The following is a 15451-nucleotide window of genomic DNA, read 5'->3' on the forward strand; positions in this document are numbered from 1 at the left end:
CTCGATCGTTAGATCACTACGCCATATATGGCCTACGACAACATCCAAAAAATGATGCCATAACCCCAAAATATGTTGCAATAGCCCAAAAAAAGGCTATTGCAACATAAAAATTAAGTTGCTTTTTTCGATGTTGCCCTAGGCCACTGTTGCAACATAATGGTCACCTACTGCAACATGGGATTTTCTGTTACAATAGATATGCTATTGCAACATCCAACTACCCTATTGCAACCGAAATTTTATGTTGCGTTAGACCTTCGGTATTCAAAAAAAAGTTGGACCATGTGCGGGTCCCACGTGTGGACCCCATTTTGTGCGCCACCTGGGTGCCACATGTCAATTCAGTGGCTGCCACGTGTCCCTACCAGATGGAGACACGTGTCAGTCTCACAATTGCAACATTTTATTAATGAAAGACAACATTATTTATTGAAAGGAATTGAAAATATACTATTTAAATATTAAACATCCCAATAAATTGTTTCTTTATACAAACTAAAGTACCTAATAATTCGAACCAAATCAAAATAACTACCAAATCAAACGAAGCTACATAGTTTCTCTAGCCATAAATTTCAAGAACCTTGCTTCCATCATACAGCTCCTTGAAATGTCATCGGCCTTAGCCATTTGAGCATCATCTATAAAATCTATTAAATTAAAGATTGAAGCCTCAGGACCTGCAATATGGATCATTTAAAAAATCTAATAAGTGCTAGGTAAATTTTATGTGTTATAGCAACTATAATAACACCAAGTGCCTATTTATAAATTAAAGAAAGTTTTATTCGGTTTTTTTTAAAAGTTAAACATAGATCATTTGGCATTTTCAGAGCTTCAAAATCTTTATTGAATTGGTGCACTGATTTTATATCAACTTCAACAAAGATATCATTTGCTATTTTGCAGGGAAATAAAAATCCTCGTTTTATTGTAGTGCATGTTACCATTATTTGATATTTTATCAAGCTCAAGACATAGAAGCACAGTTAACCTCATTCGGCATATAGGAGCTGTATATCATATGGTGTGAAGTTCAATAAATATGAATCCACACTACATGTAAGATAATTATCTCTTAATATTCAGGTTTACTACAGATAATTATATGTGCATCCATATCAATCCTTTTTTCTTAAAAGTTGTCCTGTCCAGAAAAACTAAACTGAAATGGTTGCCGAGAAAAACTAAACTAAAATGATAACCCTGTTTATAAGAAAATTGAGCACTATTGACTAGCATTTATCCGCTAACTTCACAATGTAACTAGTCATCAAGTATAACCAAATATAAATGTTGGGATCACATGTTAAATGTTATAAATTATTCTAGCGCCAATATCTTGATTGATGTCTTTTTTTTGTAATGTCCATCTGATTTTGTTTGATCTTGTTGCATAAACAATCGTACCTGGAGTATGGCTGCATTTGGAAGTAGCTTTAAACACAGAGAATAATTCTGGAAGCAGGAAGAGCAAGCCAGTCAAACAGATTAGACAAATAGTTGTGAGACTCTAAGAACACCCTGTCAATGGCTTTCTCTTGATCTCGACACTGGAACTCTTCATTCTCTTTGCATTCAGAGGCTCTTTAAACAAATGAAAGCTAGCCCCCTTCATCCTCAGCTCCTGAACACACCTGACCAAGCTCCTACTATCGGGTCGCTTTCTCTGCAGTTGTTTCAACACTTTCCAGTACCTGAATAACTTCACGAGAACACAAAAAACCAGAAAAAAATGAAGTACATAGTGATATATTTGTGGATTTGAGAGAATGCATCTCACAACATTAATGGATATGGTTCTATATGGTAGTTTGTATTTTAAGTTAGAAACAGAACTTGAAGAAACAATTCTTTAAGAAATATCATAGAAAATTGATTACTGAACACTGTTAACATGTTTAATAACTTGATACATATCTTCACTAAACAAAAATTAAATTTGACTCAACAAGCTCTACACCTTTAACAAATTCACCAAGATATAAAGAAGGGGGAGAGACAGAGGGGACACAGAGGGAGAGGAAGAGAGGGAGAGGGAGAGGGAGAGGGATGGGTAATATAACATATGACCACAAATCACAACAAAGCTACTAAGATAGACATGCATTTACACATAAAATCTAAAACAAAGCAAACATTTAAAGTGAAAAGCAAAGGATGACAGCAGATTGTATCTTAAATCAAAGCAAATCGAAGCTGCAATTAAAGTGAAACGCTGTTGAACCCTACTTCCACTGGAGCCCCAATTCAATCGAAGCCCTAAGAAGAATAAAGACACAAAATTAAGAATATTATAGCGAAAAGTAAAATGAAAAGCAAAATGAAGACAAGGAACTATACACCAAAAGCCCTAATTCCGCGAAATGGAGAAGCTCTCAATCAAAGCCCCAGCCCCGATTGAAGACCTGAAATCAATCCCTAATCAATTGAGAGTTGATTTTGAGGGTGAGAGGTGCCGGAGCTTACCTAATCACTGGTGATTTCAGCAGTAGAGATTGTGTATTTGAACGGAGAGGTAAGTTGAGCAGCCGAGAGGTGTTTCAGCCGAGGTCAGTGAGTGGGGTGGGTGGACTGTGGAGTGAGTTTGTGCGAGTGTGTGGAGTTTGGTGTCTGTGTCTAAATGTCTCAAATGAAATGAAGGGGGGAAGTTTGCCGCTCACTTTTTAGAACGCGGCATACCCGATTTTTATTTTGTTTATTTTTTTTAATAATTCATCTTATTTTCAATTTCTTAATTATTTAAAAAATAAATATTTTATATTTTAAAAACTATAATTCAGTTCCAGTATTTATTGTTCAATACATAATTAATTAGTTTCAAATTTATTATTTTAGTTATAATTAATTAATTTAAAGAGATGATACTAAAATTAATATTGTATTCTCAAATTTAGTCTTTTCATAAATTATATTTTATTAATTAATCATTTAAAAGTATTTTAGTTTAATTTTATTATCATATTAAAAATAATTATTTTACTAATACTCTACTCTATGCAACACATAATTTTGGCTATTGCAACATGATGTGGACATGAATGGTTACCGTTGCCATAGGTATGGATTAGTGACTCTAATGCAACATAATATTGCAACACCTGCGATCATACCATTGCGGTAGGTCATATATGGCGTAGTGGATAATCGAAGCAATATCCAAGTGCATGCAAGGGAACATAAATCTGGAGTTGGCATAAGCTATAAATATCCAAGAAGTATTGAGTTGGATGAAAGAAAATGAAAGGCAAGTTGTGATACTTGACACTGATTTTTTGGCTTAAGTTCAGGCTAGTAGATGCTCTTCTGCTACTCCTTCGTATTTGGGTCCAGTGGTTGAGGGTTTCAGAAGTTTGATGATACAACTAAAATATTGTATTAAATTTTGTAAAGCGGTCCGCGAACAAGACGCTCATTTTATATCGAGCTAATCTAAATTTCATAGCTGATCGTGTTTTGTAATCTCGAATGATTTAAAGTATTAATGAATTTTTTATTTTTGGCAAGAACAAGTTAAAAGTGAATGTGTTTGTATAAGTTGATTGATAATTATAATCTGTTATATATGAAATGAATAATATAAAAATCAAATTTTAAATAATTATATTTTATAAAGTCAACTTTTAAAATTAAAATAAGTCTAACAAATATATGAAAAATAATTTATAAATTTATTACACAAATCTATACTCCCTCCGTCCCTCTCATTTCTTTACACTTTCCTTTTTGGGATGTCCCATCCAATTCTTTACATTTCAAAACTTACCCAAAATAGTCAATGGGTCCCGCCACTTCTTCACTTTTATTTCCTTTTCACACTACTTTTACTCCACCATCTTCTTTTTATACATTAAAAATCAATGGGTCCCACCACTTCACCCACTTTTCTTTCTCTTTTCCACTACTTCATACATATTTCTTAACCTCCGTGCCCAACCCAAACGATAAGAAATGGGAGGGACGGAGGGGGTACTATATTATTAAACTCGAAACATTAAAAGTTTGATCAATACTATTGTATAAATATCATAAATTTATACTAAATATTTATACAATATTATACTATTATTATTCTTATTATTATATTAAAACTGAAATATTAATAATTTTATTGGTGGGTCGAGTTTTATAAGCCAGTCGCTATTACTCTACGGGTCTACTTAATACTCCCTCCGTCCCAGTAGGTTGTATACGTTTGGTGTGGACACGGATACCAAGAAAAATGTAAAAAATGAGTAAAGTTAGATGAAAAGTGGGTAAAATGACGGGACCCATTTGTATTTAATTATAGATGTGTGATAGTGGGGGAAAGTAGTGGGTGTAATAGTGTTTATATTATTATAAAATGAAGATAGTGGAAGAAAGTAGTTGGTGTAATAGTGTTTTACATTATTAAAAGTTGCTATTTTAAGAATGTATAGAAATGATGGGACGTCCCAAAGAGGAAACTGTATAGAAATGATCGGGACGGAGGGAGTATATAACATGTTTTAATAAATTTTTTTTATCATCAATTAAGTTTAAATATTTAAAAATTCGATCTATATGATTGTTGTATTTCAATTAAATTTAAAATATAAATGATAAAATATTGTAAGCGAGTATTATATATCAAATATCCTCAAAATGAAAGACGTTAATTTTATTGTTATTTTTTGAGAAAGCACAAATCTGGATATTCCGCGCTCTATAAACAAAACAACAATGAGTCGTTGCAACATCCTTGACCACAACTACTTACAAAATCTAGTTCCACACTATATATACAACTGTCCTTCAATACACATTTCACACCCCCCTCTCTTTCTCTCTCTCTCTCAAGCAAGTGAACAATCTCTCTCTCAAGCAAGTTCAAAATCTCTCTCTCTCCCCCTTCCTTTCTAAACAAGTTCACAGTCTCTCTCCCTCTCTCTCTCTCCTTAAGCGAGTTGACAATGGCTTTACAACTCTTCTACTCCACCCTACCCCCTTAATTATACATACACCTCTCTCTCTCTCTCTCACTCCATTCTCTCTAGGTTTTGAATGTGTCTATATATAAGCCCTTTTACTTATAACAATGCGTGCAAAGCAAATGCATCCATTGTGTTGTATAACCCTAGAGACCTCCACCGGAGACCAATCGCCGGACTTAAAACTCTCCGCCGCGCCGGAGCCCAGCTCCGGTGGATCTGACTCAGGTAGCTGCTTCGCCGGAGTTTTATACAAGTGGACTAATTACAGCAAAGGCTGGAGATCTCGCTGGTTCATCCTGCGCAATGGCGTAATTTCATACTCTAAACTTCATCGTGTCGATAATCGAGCTCAATTACCGGTTCAAAATGAAGTTCGCATCATCGGCGACGCTTCTTCCAGCCGCTTCTCCGGTCTTAGTACCTCCGGCAAGTCCGCCGGCATTGTTCATCTCAAGGTAACATATACACGTACTCCCGTTAAGCGTTAAATATGTTGCAACAATCATCTGTCAGAAACCCGAGGCACGGATAAAAAGGACTTAACCTAATTAAAAATGTATGGCTACCACTTAAATCAGGGACATTTGTGTACATGTATCATGTAAAGGACTAATACAGTAACTATCAGAAATGTTCCCGAGAAAATAAATAAACTATGACTTGAGTGATGAAAAAGGCTACATTATATAATTCTGTAAACATAATTTCTTGATATCTGAGCTTTAGGAGTGTATTAACCACTAGATCTCCACTTCATTTGGGTAATGTATGTAAAAAGTATGTACTAATATAATATTTAGTACTAGTTTTATAATGGGGAAATTGATGTTTATCTACAGTGGGTCACATCATCAGGTGAAAATGCAGCCATGAAAATATAATGCCCTAGCTATGTTCATAGCAGGCCTAGGTTTTTTGGGTTTTTTTTAGTTTTTTTAGTTTTACAATTTGGTGGTCACATCAAGATTTTTTGTTAATCAACTATTGAGAACACTGTTTTTTTCCACAAGTTGTTTAATCTTTTGCCTGTAAGTCTGTAACCTCCATTTCAATCTTGTTTCTAGCTGGTTCTATCTGTCACTGCAATGAACTGAGCACTTCAGCATCTTTTTTGTATATAATATTGTATAGTTTATGTTTTGTTATAATGTGTAAAAGATAATATAAACAATTGTATACAGTGTTTATAATCAAATGGTGGATCTACCCTTCTCATTTTGACTTGTCTAGTTATTTATATCTTGGGACTATGCATCTGGAAAACTGGACAAATAGATTTTTTTTGCCTGATATTTTATGGCATATTCTTGAATTGCTGTGTTCTTTCTGCTAACATGACATTATTAAACTCAAATTCTGTCTGGGAAATCAAAGAGTTTGGGGTTGGCCAATTTTTTTCTTCTAAATTTTTGATATTAATTATCTGGGTGAGGGTTTGGATCCATTTGGGTAATTTGCAGGTGTCATTACTCATTACTACTTTGACATGGACGGTTTAGACTATGTCGTTCATTTTTGTATAATGGGTACTGTTTCAACTGCTTAGTTGATGGTGTAATTTTGTTTTCTTACCCAGTAAGTTGATATTTTATTAGTTGTTTCATTGGTATGGATCTTGATATTTTAATTAATTGGTTAATTACCTTTATTTTTTTGTAAATGAGGGGAGATCTCTAGTTGCTTGTTTTAATTGCTTACTTTACATTAAGTTTGCTTAGTTATCTTATGTAGTAGATCATGTTGAACATTTGAGAGTTATATATGATATCTGGCTTTGCTTTAATTTTGAGATATTTTTCGTTGGATTTTCTTAGCAGATCTCTTCGTTTAGAGAGAGCAAGTCAGATAGTAGACGGTTTTACATATTTACTGCTACCAAGACACTTCACCTGAGGACACATTCCAGGAAAGAGAGAGTAGATTGGATAAAAGCTTTGATTTCAACTAGGAGCCTTTTTTCACTCAGACCTTCAAATGATAATTTTTCCCTTATAGCAAGTGATATATCGATATCTACTGCAAGGCTTAAGAAACGATTGCTTGAAGATGGGATCAGTGAGACACTTGTCAAGGACTGTGAGCAGATTATGCTCTCAGAATTTTCAGAGTTAGAAGGACAAGTCAAAGTTCTATGCGAAGAGCGTTCCAATTTGCTGGACACATTAAGGCAATTTGAGGTAAGTTGCATCTTTTAGTTAATCTTAATATTAATCAAAAACTTGAATTCCCATATTTACCAAGGCTCTAAATAACATCCACTGGTAGCTGGTTATTATAATTGTGGTCAATTGTATTGCTACATCCGTATATACTCCTCGAGTCATACACATACCAGCTGTCTGGTCATATGCAGAAACAGCTTGAACCCCTACACATCTATATACTAAAATAAATAACTTAAAATTTGATTTAAGTATGACTATTTAAGTATGACCATTCAAGGAGTTTTTTTTGTTCACTGAGAATTATATGAAGAGCCAATACATATGAATGCAAAACTGGAAGTAGAAAGCATTAATTACCAAACTAAATTTAATAATGTTACACCAAGTTTTCCTATAATTTTCTGTTGTAGAAATGACCAAATCTTAGTTGCTGTTCGGCATGTTTTACAAGTTAAAGTATTAATTTTTTGGGCAATGTCAATGAATTTTTGTGGCCTCTTTTACATGTAATAATCAATATGAAAACAGCATGATGACAAAATTGTGTCGGCCAAGTTCTTTGATGTAGAGGCCTTTTATGAAAAGGTCGAGTACTTGTACATTATATTTTCTGAAACACCTTATATAAATTGATAAAAGCATGATTTCAGCTATATAATGAGGAAGTACTACCCAATAGATCTATAATTGAATAAACGACATCTGGCAAGTTACACAGTTTAGGTATCGAATGAGTGGGTGTTATGCAGCAGGGTAATCTAGTTGTTTACTAGATATAACCCAATAGAGCTATAATTGAGTACACATCATAAGGCAAGTTACACAGTTAAGGTATTGAATGAGTGGGTGTTATACAGCAGAGTAATCTAGTTGTTCTCATCCTCAATATTATTTTTTACTTCATGATCGCATGCACACCGTTTAAGAAGATGTAAATAGCATCCGACTTCTTTACATATGTCCGTGTAGTGAAGTAGCAAAAATAGGTAAACTGGGTGGGCCTACCTTTGTCTTGATCTGTTTGAAAAGCATTAGTGCCTCAAAAGTTGCAACTGAAACTGTAAATTTAACAAAGTTAAACCCACAAATTTTACTAGTAAATATTTAAGGTTACAGCTCGACCTTGAAGTTTGACATGAAGTCGTGGATATACTTCCCACGGTGATATGTTGCTTTCAACTTACTTTAAGTAATAGGTTACTTACAATGTTAAACAAATAGGCTATATGATGTGAAAAGGGGAACTTTAGGACTAATCTTCAGCAATTGATTGAGATTTAATGCAGGTCATTTCCCGGTGATCAAAAATTCTAATCTCAACAAGTTTATCTAGCTTGATCTCTTCAATTTCTTTCAAGCTTCTTCCGTCTTCATCATCACTTCTGTACATCGGATGCAGTTTCTGCATTTTCTTCGCAGTTGACAATCACTTATTTTGCCTTCTTTTGAGTATGTCAGTTGCATTTGCAGCTACAGTCTTCCAGGCTCATGTCCATAAATCTGCAGTGATCTCATTTTCAATTTTTCTCTCAGGATCATGCACTTTCAGTTCCTCATTGCCTACATTATCTCCTACTTACCCTTCACATTTCATTATTCTTTTATTCTGACATATTAATAGTCATGTTGCGTGGTCCATTTTTATCAAAATTTTTCGTTCTTCTAATTATGTTTGCAACAGATCTTTAATATAATCTCTCTCCATATCTATAGATAACTATCTTCACTACATCTGTTTCATTCTGTAATCTCTATAACCTGCAACTAATACCTGGCTTGGAATAAAGCCCTGTTATTATTAGATTATCTGAATCTTCTTTAATCTAATCCAATAAGTCATTATAGCTTTACCTCTTAATTTCTGCATACTTCAACTTTACCTCCAATATATATGGAATGAAGGATAATGCACATATGGACTGTATTAATTAAGCCTCATAAGCATGACATATATTAATTAACAATATTTTGAAAAGATAATAAACATTAGGCACCAAAAAAAGGTAGACTAATACCATTTAATATCTTTCTAACAAATAGAAAGCCCAATCAGTTGATAAAATAAAAGATTTACATAAGGATATATAAGATGTTGTTCAGATGACTGTTTTCCCCGCCGATGTATATTATCACATACTTTGGAATTTTGTCTTGCTTGACGCTTTAAGCCACCTACATCTTTTTCAGGTCAGTTTAGTATGATGGAGTGGAAGTGTATAGTTTAATAAAGTATATTTACAAGTGTGTTAAACTTGATTTTTATTTGCTGATTAATATTATAGTGATTTAGGTTCCAAGTAGCAATACCTGGGAAAACAAAATTTTACATATATTTTGTGGGCCTATGTTCTAATTTTTATCTGTATTCGCTCAAAAGCGATTGAAACTAATTTAACAAATAAATGTGATTGAAACTAGAATACGTAGATAGCTTCTGATAAGATCTAGGTTAACTACAAGAAGTGACTCTGGATTCTATTTGGCATGTAAAAAAATATAGCTTAGTGATAAAAAATAAAGCTTACAGATAAACATTATAAAAAATGGCTATTTAATACTTCTCTGGAAAATCTAGTGGCTATGTTTACTTTATTTAGTGCCAGATTTCAGCTAAATTCACCTGGTCCTGTTCTTCAGTGCATATGTATTTTTAGTACATATATTTACTTTTCTTTGCGCGCGCTCACGTGCACACACACACACTGCTGATTGACTTTCTTGAATCATTTCGAGTGCACCTAGATGCAAGATCCTATTAGTAAACATTGCTAAAGCATCTGTGTTTTTGCATGTACAGGCGGCCAATTTTGAAGCTGAAACTTCTGGTGTTCAGGATGGTGATGAATATCATTTGTCAAAGCATGAATATGCAGTTGGGCACGGAAAGTACAGTGGTCTGTGATATATATATAACTCCCTCTCCCTCTCTTAACACACACAGACACATGAAAAGGCAACCTGTATAATTGTTGAACAAGGGAAACCCAAATACAAACTTGAATAAAATCTTACTTTAGGAAATGGTTACTATTTATAAGTTTGACAGCCAAGTCTATCTAGTTAAGGTGTTATAATTCCAGTCAACTATATTAATGGACACTGATGACTTGTAGTTACGCTACTCCAAATTGAACTTAAATTTGAGACCTATTGAGTATACTATATGATCCAATTAAGGATATCTTCGAACACCTTGTGTTTTCATTAGGAGAGCTGGCTACTTAACCATTCCAATTGCATGTGTCCTAGATACTCTCATTGTTAACATCTGTATATATCACTTACACTGTCCCACTATGATTCCTGGCATTCGATGCGACAACTAGTTTTTTTCCCAGTTCTCAAGTTAAGGACCCGTGAAATACTCTTATTGCTGGTAGGCCACTTGCTGAGTCATCACTGCAAATTGATTATACCCTGTGTTAAATCAGGGGTTTCTTTCCTACTGAATTGAATAAACCAACTAAGATATTGCTATTGAACTGAAGAGTACTGATGATACCAGGAAAGACTATGAATTAGTTTGAAGTTATTTTGGAGTATTGATGCTTAATATTTTCTTCACTTATTGCCATGAGTCTGGGTAGCTACTTGGTATGTCCATCACGGTTCTGTTTTCTCGTTATTTTTCAGCTTGAAGAAGTTCCTGCTAGCATATCGTTCTTCCTTTTGTACCGTCTACACGTTCTTCAAGTCAACATCATTTCTGTTATCTTAACAAGACATATCTTCATTACCCAAAAAGTTTGGTCTTAATTTTCTCCTGCTCCTCTCAACCTACCAGTTTATTTGAAACATGAGAAAGTGCAGTCAGTTCTCTCTCTACTGTATTAATATTCATCTCATGGACCTTGTAATCCGAACTGTCTAGTTACATTAAATTACAATGTCTTACCACAAAGACTTCCAACCTGCATTACTATTCTTAGTTTACTGTTTTGTAATGTATAGTCATTTGCATTGCATCTGTTACATATGTAAATTTGATTATTGTGGACATGAATAATGTTGTATAAATTCTTACATTGGCATGATATATTACTTTGGCATGCAGAATACAGCACCACTGAATCATCTGATGATGTAGAGAAACAAGAACTTGATGATGTTTCAGATGAAGAGGAAACATATTTTTTTGACACCAGAGATAATTTTCTAGAACCAACTACTAGTTTTGGCTCTATTGATCAGACACTTAACAGCGATAAACAAGTCAGTACAATCAACGGTGCAAAAAACATTAATGTCAAAATTGATCCCAGAAACTCTGGATATCCCCACATCGAAAGGCGTAAGAAGCTACCAGATCCGGTTGAAAAGGAGAAAGGGGTTAGTCTTTGGTCTATGATCAAGGATATGGTGGGAAAGGATTTGACTCGTGTCTGTTTGCCAGTGTATTTTAATGAGCCAATATCTTCTCTCCAAAAATGCTTTGAGGAATTGGAGTATTCTTACCTCTTAGATCGCGCATATGAGCTTGGAAAAGAGGTATACTCTTTAATGTTGCTTCTTTCGGTTATTTGTTCTACCAGTTTTTTTTTGTACTTATGTTTAGTCCTCAGGTAAGAGAATTCGTACTTCAAATTTCATACCTGAACTGCTTATAATTTTCTGGAAAGATTATTTCCACTATAAGTACTTCCATAACAGTCATCTTTCAAACACATATACCTGATTCCACATCTGACATGTCAATTGTGAATATTACTGTTTTGAGTAGTATACAGGGTCGTTCTATACCATATGAGCGCCTAGGGCGAAATTAAAATCCCCCCCTTACCCCAGTTTTTTTTCCTTATAAGAAAAGTAAGATACTGCGAATTCAGATTCATTTAGGTGAATATGTAAATACATAAATTATAATGAAATCAAGATAAAAAACCTATAAATCAGCCTTTAAATTTTTGAATCTAGAGAAATTGATTACCCGAAGATGTCAATGGGTCTAATTTTGTGAAATTGAAAAAAATCTGTAGTATGACATAGTAACACACAGACTCACGAGTAGCTGGAAAAAACCTATCTTATATATATCATATAAGAGCATCTCCAACGGTTGAAAACTGTTAGCTAAAAATCTATGTGTCATCCTATGTGTCATCTAGGTGGCCCTTTTAGATAATATGTAAAAAATGTTGTACTCCAACCATCACCCTTTAGCAAAAAAATTATAGATAACTACGTATCATTCAGTAGATTTGTTGAACCAAAAAAGCTATTAGGTATAATTTAGCTTATAATAATTATACATAACACCATTGGAGTGTATTTCTTTACTGTTAGCAAAACAATTGTATTTTCCATTTAGATAAACATTATAGCTAATGAATTTAGATATTACCCTTGGAGATGCTCTAAGATGCTTAAATTTTGGGCCCTATAAGAAGCATGGGCCAGGGCGGTCACCTTGCTGGCCCTGCCTCTGGGACGGGCCTGGTAGTACAGTATCCTGTTTCAAATAGTTCTAAAAGTCACTCTCCCCTTCTTTACACACTTTAACCTGTTTGTATTGTTCTTGTAGGGAAACAGCCTTCTTAGAATATTGAATGTTGCTGCTTTTGCGGTTTCTGGATATGCATCCTCTGATGGGCGGCATTGTAAACCCTTTAATCCTATGCTAGGGGAAACTTATGAAGCTGACTATCCTGAGAAGGGACTGCGATTCTTCTCTGAAAAGGTACCAACACATCATCTCCCCCTCCCTCCATATTATGTAAAGGATATAGATATATAAATGCTAAAGGGTGATCAATATATTACCATTCTCTCTCGTTTACGGCCTAAAATGACATAATGAATTAAATTAATTCTTGCCATAGTGCTATTTATAATTTAAGCTGGGTATTTTAGCTTGAGATATAACTTTCCTATGGAAAAAGGCAGTCAATGCTATTTCTGTGCTTTATCACAGGTCTTTGCTTGCTAGCCTAAACTTAAAATAATAAAAAATGTGGACAAGTTGAAGAAAACCCATATTTGTGACATGCAGATTTCCTTAGTTGCTGCTCTTTGTAAATGTCTTGTAATCTTGTATTTATATGTTTTGATATCTGGAAACAGGTAAGTCATCATCCAACCCTCATTGCCTGTCACTGTGAAGGTAAAGGATGGAAATTTTGGGGTGACAGCAACCTTAGATCAAAATTCTGGGGAAGATCGATTCAGCTTGATCCTGTTGGAACACTTACGCTAGAGTTTGATGATGGCGAGATATTTCAGTGGAGCAAGGTTTGGATCTCATAATTATGTTATGATTATTCTTATGATATGTAGATGGGAATTTGTTTTTTGGGCATGTGTCAGTTCCCTCCTTTTTCCTTTCTGAAGTTGAAATTGATCTTGATCAACTTGGTATGCTTTCCTCAGGTCACAACTTCCATTTATAATCTTATTCTTGGAAAATTATACTGTGATCACCACGGAACAATGCAAATTAGTGGTAATCGCCAGTATTCATGCAACCTTAAGTTTAAAGAGCAATCTATTCTTGATCGAAATCCCCGTCAGGTAACATGATCTGAGATTTTAACTATTTAAGGGCAATTTGTACCTAGTTGCCTGCCTAAATTAAAGATTTAGAACTCATGTCATTACCTATACCATTGTGTATCTCAGTTATACTCCTATCTCAAGATATCATACTTGATGCACAGGTTCATGGTTTTGTTGAGGGCGTCTCTGGGAAAAAAGTTGCTTCACTCTGGGGAAAGTGGGATGACAGCATGTATTATACCAAAGGAGATGGGAGTGCCAAGGCCAAAGATTTTTCTGATGCATCTCTGCTATGGAAAAGGAACGAAATACCTCCTAATCTTACCCGGTACAACTTAACGCCATTCGCTATCACATTAAATGAGTTAACACCAGGACTACAGGTAGAGATGACATATTGAACAATTATTTCATATGCATCTTCTCTTTCCTCTTATATATATCTAATTGTCTTTTATAGCTTTGTCTGATCATGGGTATTTGATCACGGATTAAGGAGATGCTCCCCCCCACGGATTCAAGACTTAGGCCTGATCAACGACATCTAGAGAATGGCGAGTATGACAAGGCAAATGCAGAGAAGCTAAGGTTGGAAACACGGCAGAGGATGGTATGTATATGATTTTCTTTTTATATGATCTCAAATTTTGCGAATCAATGTATTTACTGATGTACTGAAGGTGACGTTTGAACTCCAGTAATTTATTGGTTCACACAAACTTCTGTTTAGTAAAGGACCACATTAAAATCTGCCAATGTGGTTTTTCAAGTGACCGACATTTGAAAAAACCTGCATAACAATATATGCACTAAAATAGACAGAAATTATAAGAATGAAGAAGTTTACATTCTCTAAACCATTTTATATGTTGCATGTGTACATTGTCAGTTCTTCCCCCGATTAAATATTTTCAAGGTTATTGACCGTAATTCCCTTCTGTTACATAGTCGAGAAAACTACAAGAAAATGGGTGGAAGGCCAGATGGTTCAAAAGAGAAAGTGAGGATTCCTCCTTCTGCTATGCTGGTGGTTATTGGGAAGCACGAGGAACAGGAAAATGGAATGACTGCCCCGATATATTTGGCGAGTTCACCGATGCTGTTGTTAATTCATAAAACTAAATGACTGATGCTGTATTGCTGTGGTTAATTCTGATCTCAAAGAGGTATTCAAATTTTTCTAATTCCATAAAAATTAAATAACCAGTACTAGTGGCTTAGTAGCTAGCTTCTCAGACGCTAAATTTTTGGAAATTATAAATTCTCTTGCTAAATACACCACCACCACAAGGCTTTATTGCTAGTCTAAAAGAATATAAGAACTTTTGAAAGTAATGTACATCTGTGTTGTAATTACCTATATGAATTATGAGTTTGTATGTTTTATTCTATATATAGGATTATACTGGAGTAATTTCCTAGTTCACGAGCATGCTTTAAAAATGTTTGCTTACCTACTTTATCTGCACATCATGTCAGCTGATGCAGTAAAATAAGACCTTCAAGTAGAAAATAGTAGAAGAAACTCTCTGCACATGACCTAGTCCTAATTGTCAGGTTGTCGTGGGAATACTATGGCCTGAGTGGGAATACTATGGCTGGAGATGGATCGAGAAGATATCTCTCACACCAGGATCAAGGTTCTCGTGACAGTTAGTGTACTGTGCTATCTCTACCTCTGTCTCTTGATTTGTTATAGTTCCTTAGACTTCTTTAGCCTTCGGCTAATCATTTATTTAGATAATCAGTTGTATCTCCTTGCTAGAAATAATCAAGATAAAGCTTTTCACAAACAGAAGAAAGATAAAAGAAAGAAAAAAAAATTCATGATGGCCA

At 34.5% G+C, this 15451-nt stretch overlaps 1 protein-coding gene and 1 long non-coding RNA gene across 9 annotated transcripts; one reads left to right on the forward strand and one right to left on the reverse strand.

Annotated features, from left to right (window-relative positions):
- Window positions 1-442: 442 nt before the first annotated feature.
- LOC108206534 (uncharacterized) lies at window positions 443-2661 on the reverse strand. The gene is made up of 4 exons (XR_001804131.2): window positions 2473-2661; window positions 2347-2411; window positions 1414-2265; window positions 443-683 (listed from the first exon to the last, which is right to left on the reverse strand). It is a non-coding gene; the product is annotated as an uncharacterized LOC108206534 (long non-coding RNA).
- Window positions 2662-4782: 2121 nt separating this feature from the next.
- Window positions 4783-15451, forward strand: LOC108205868 (oxysterol-binding protein-related protein 2A). 8 transcript variants are annotated; one of them, XM_017375979.2, is made up of 11 exons: window positions 4784-5413; window positions 6773-7135; window positions 9921-10017; window positions 11178-11611; window positions 12645-12800; window positions 13184-13351; window positions 13490-13630; window positions 13777-13998; window positions 14112-14225; window positions 14564-14781; window positions 15095-15451. In XM_017375979.2, exons 1-10 carry the CDS (start codon window positions 5063-5065, stop codon window positions 14729-14731), a joined length of 2214 nt encoding a protein of 737 aa, XP_017231468.1. In that variant the 5' UTR covers window positions 4784-5062; the 3' UTR covers window positions 14732-14781; window positions 15095-15451. The 8 variants fall into 8 exon arrangements, with proteins under 8 accessions (XP_017231472.1, XP_063942538.1, XP_017231468.1 ...); XM_017375980.2 differs by having other exon boundaries at window positions 15173-15451; XM_017375982.2 differs by having other exon boundaries at window positions 6776-7135.

The sequence above is a fragment of the Daucus carota genome, chromosome 2, assembly GCF_001625215.2.
Source record: "Daucus carota subsp. sativus chromosome 2, DH1 v3.0, whole genome shotgun sequence".
Classification (NCBI taxonomy): domain Eukaryota; kingdom Viridiplantae; phylum Streptophyta; class Magnoliopsida; order Apiales; family Apiaceae; genus Daucus; species Daucus carota.

What these genes read in the sequence shown, in the direction of transcription:
- LOC108205868 (XM_017375979.2), top strand. Translation starts at nt 5,063, where the DNA reads ATGCGTGCAAAGCAAATGCATCCATTGTGTTGTATAACCCTAGAGACC. An exon ending in TGGGCACGGAAAGTACAGTG is followed by an intron (nt 10,018 to 11,177) that starts GTCTGTGATATA and finishes TTTGGCATGCAG; the next exon opens with AATACAGCACCACTGAATCA. An exon ending in TGGAAACACGGCAGAGGATG is followed by an intron (nt 14,226 to 14,563) that starts GTATGTATATGA and finishes TCTGTTACATAG; the next exon opens with TCGAGAAAACTACAAGAAAA.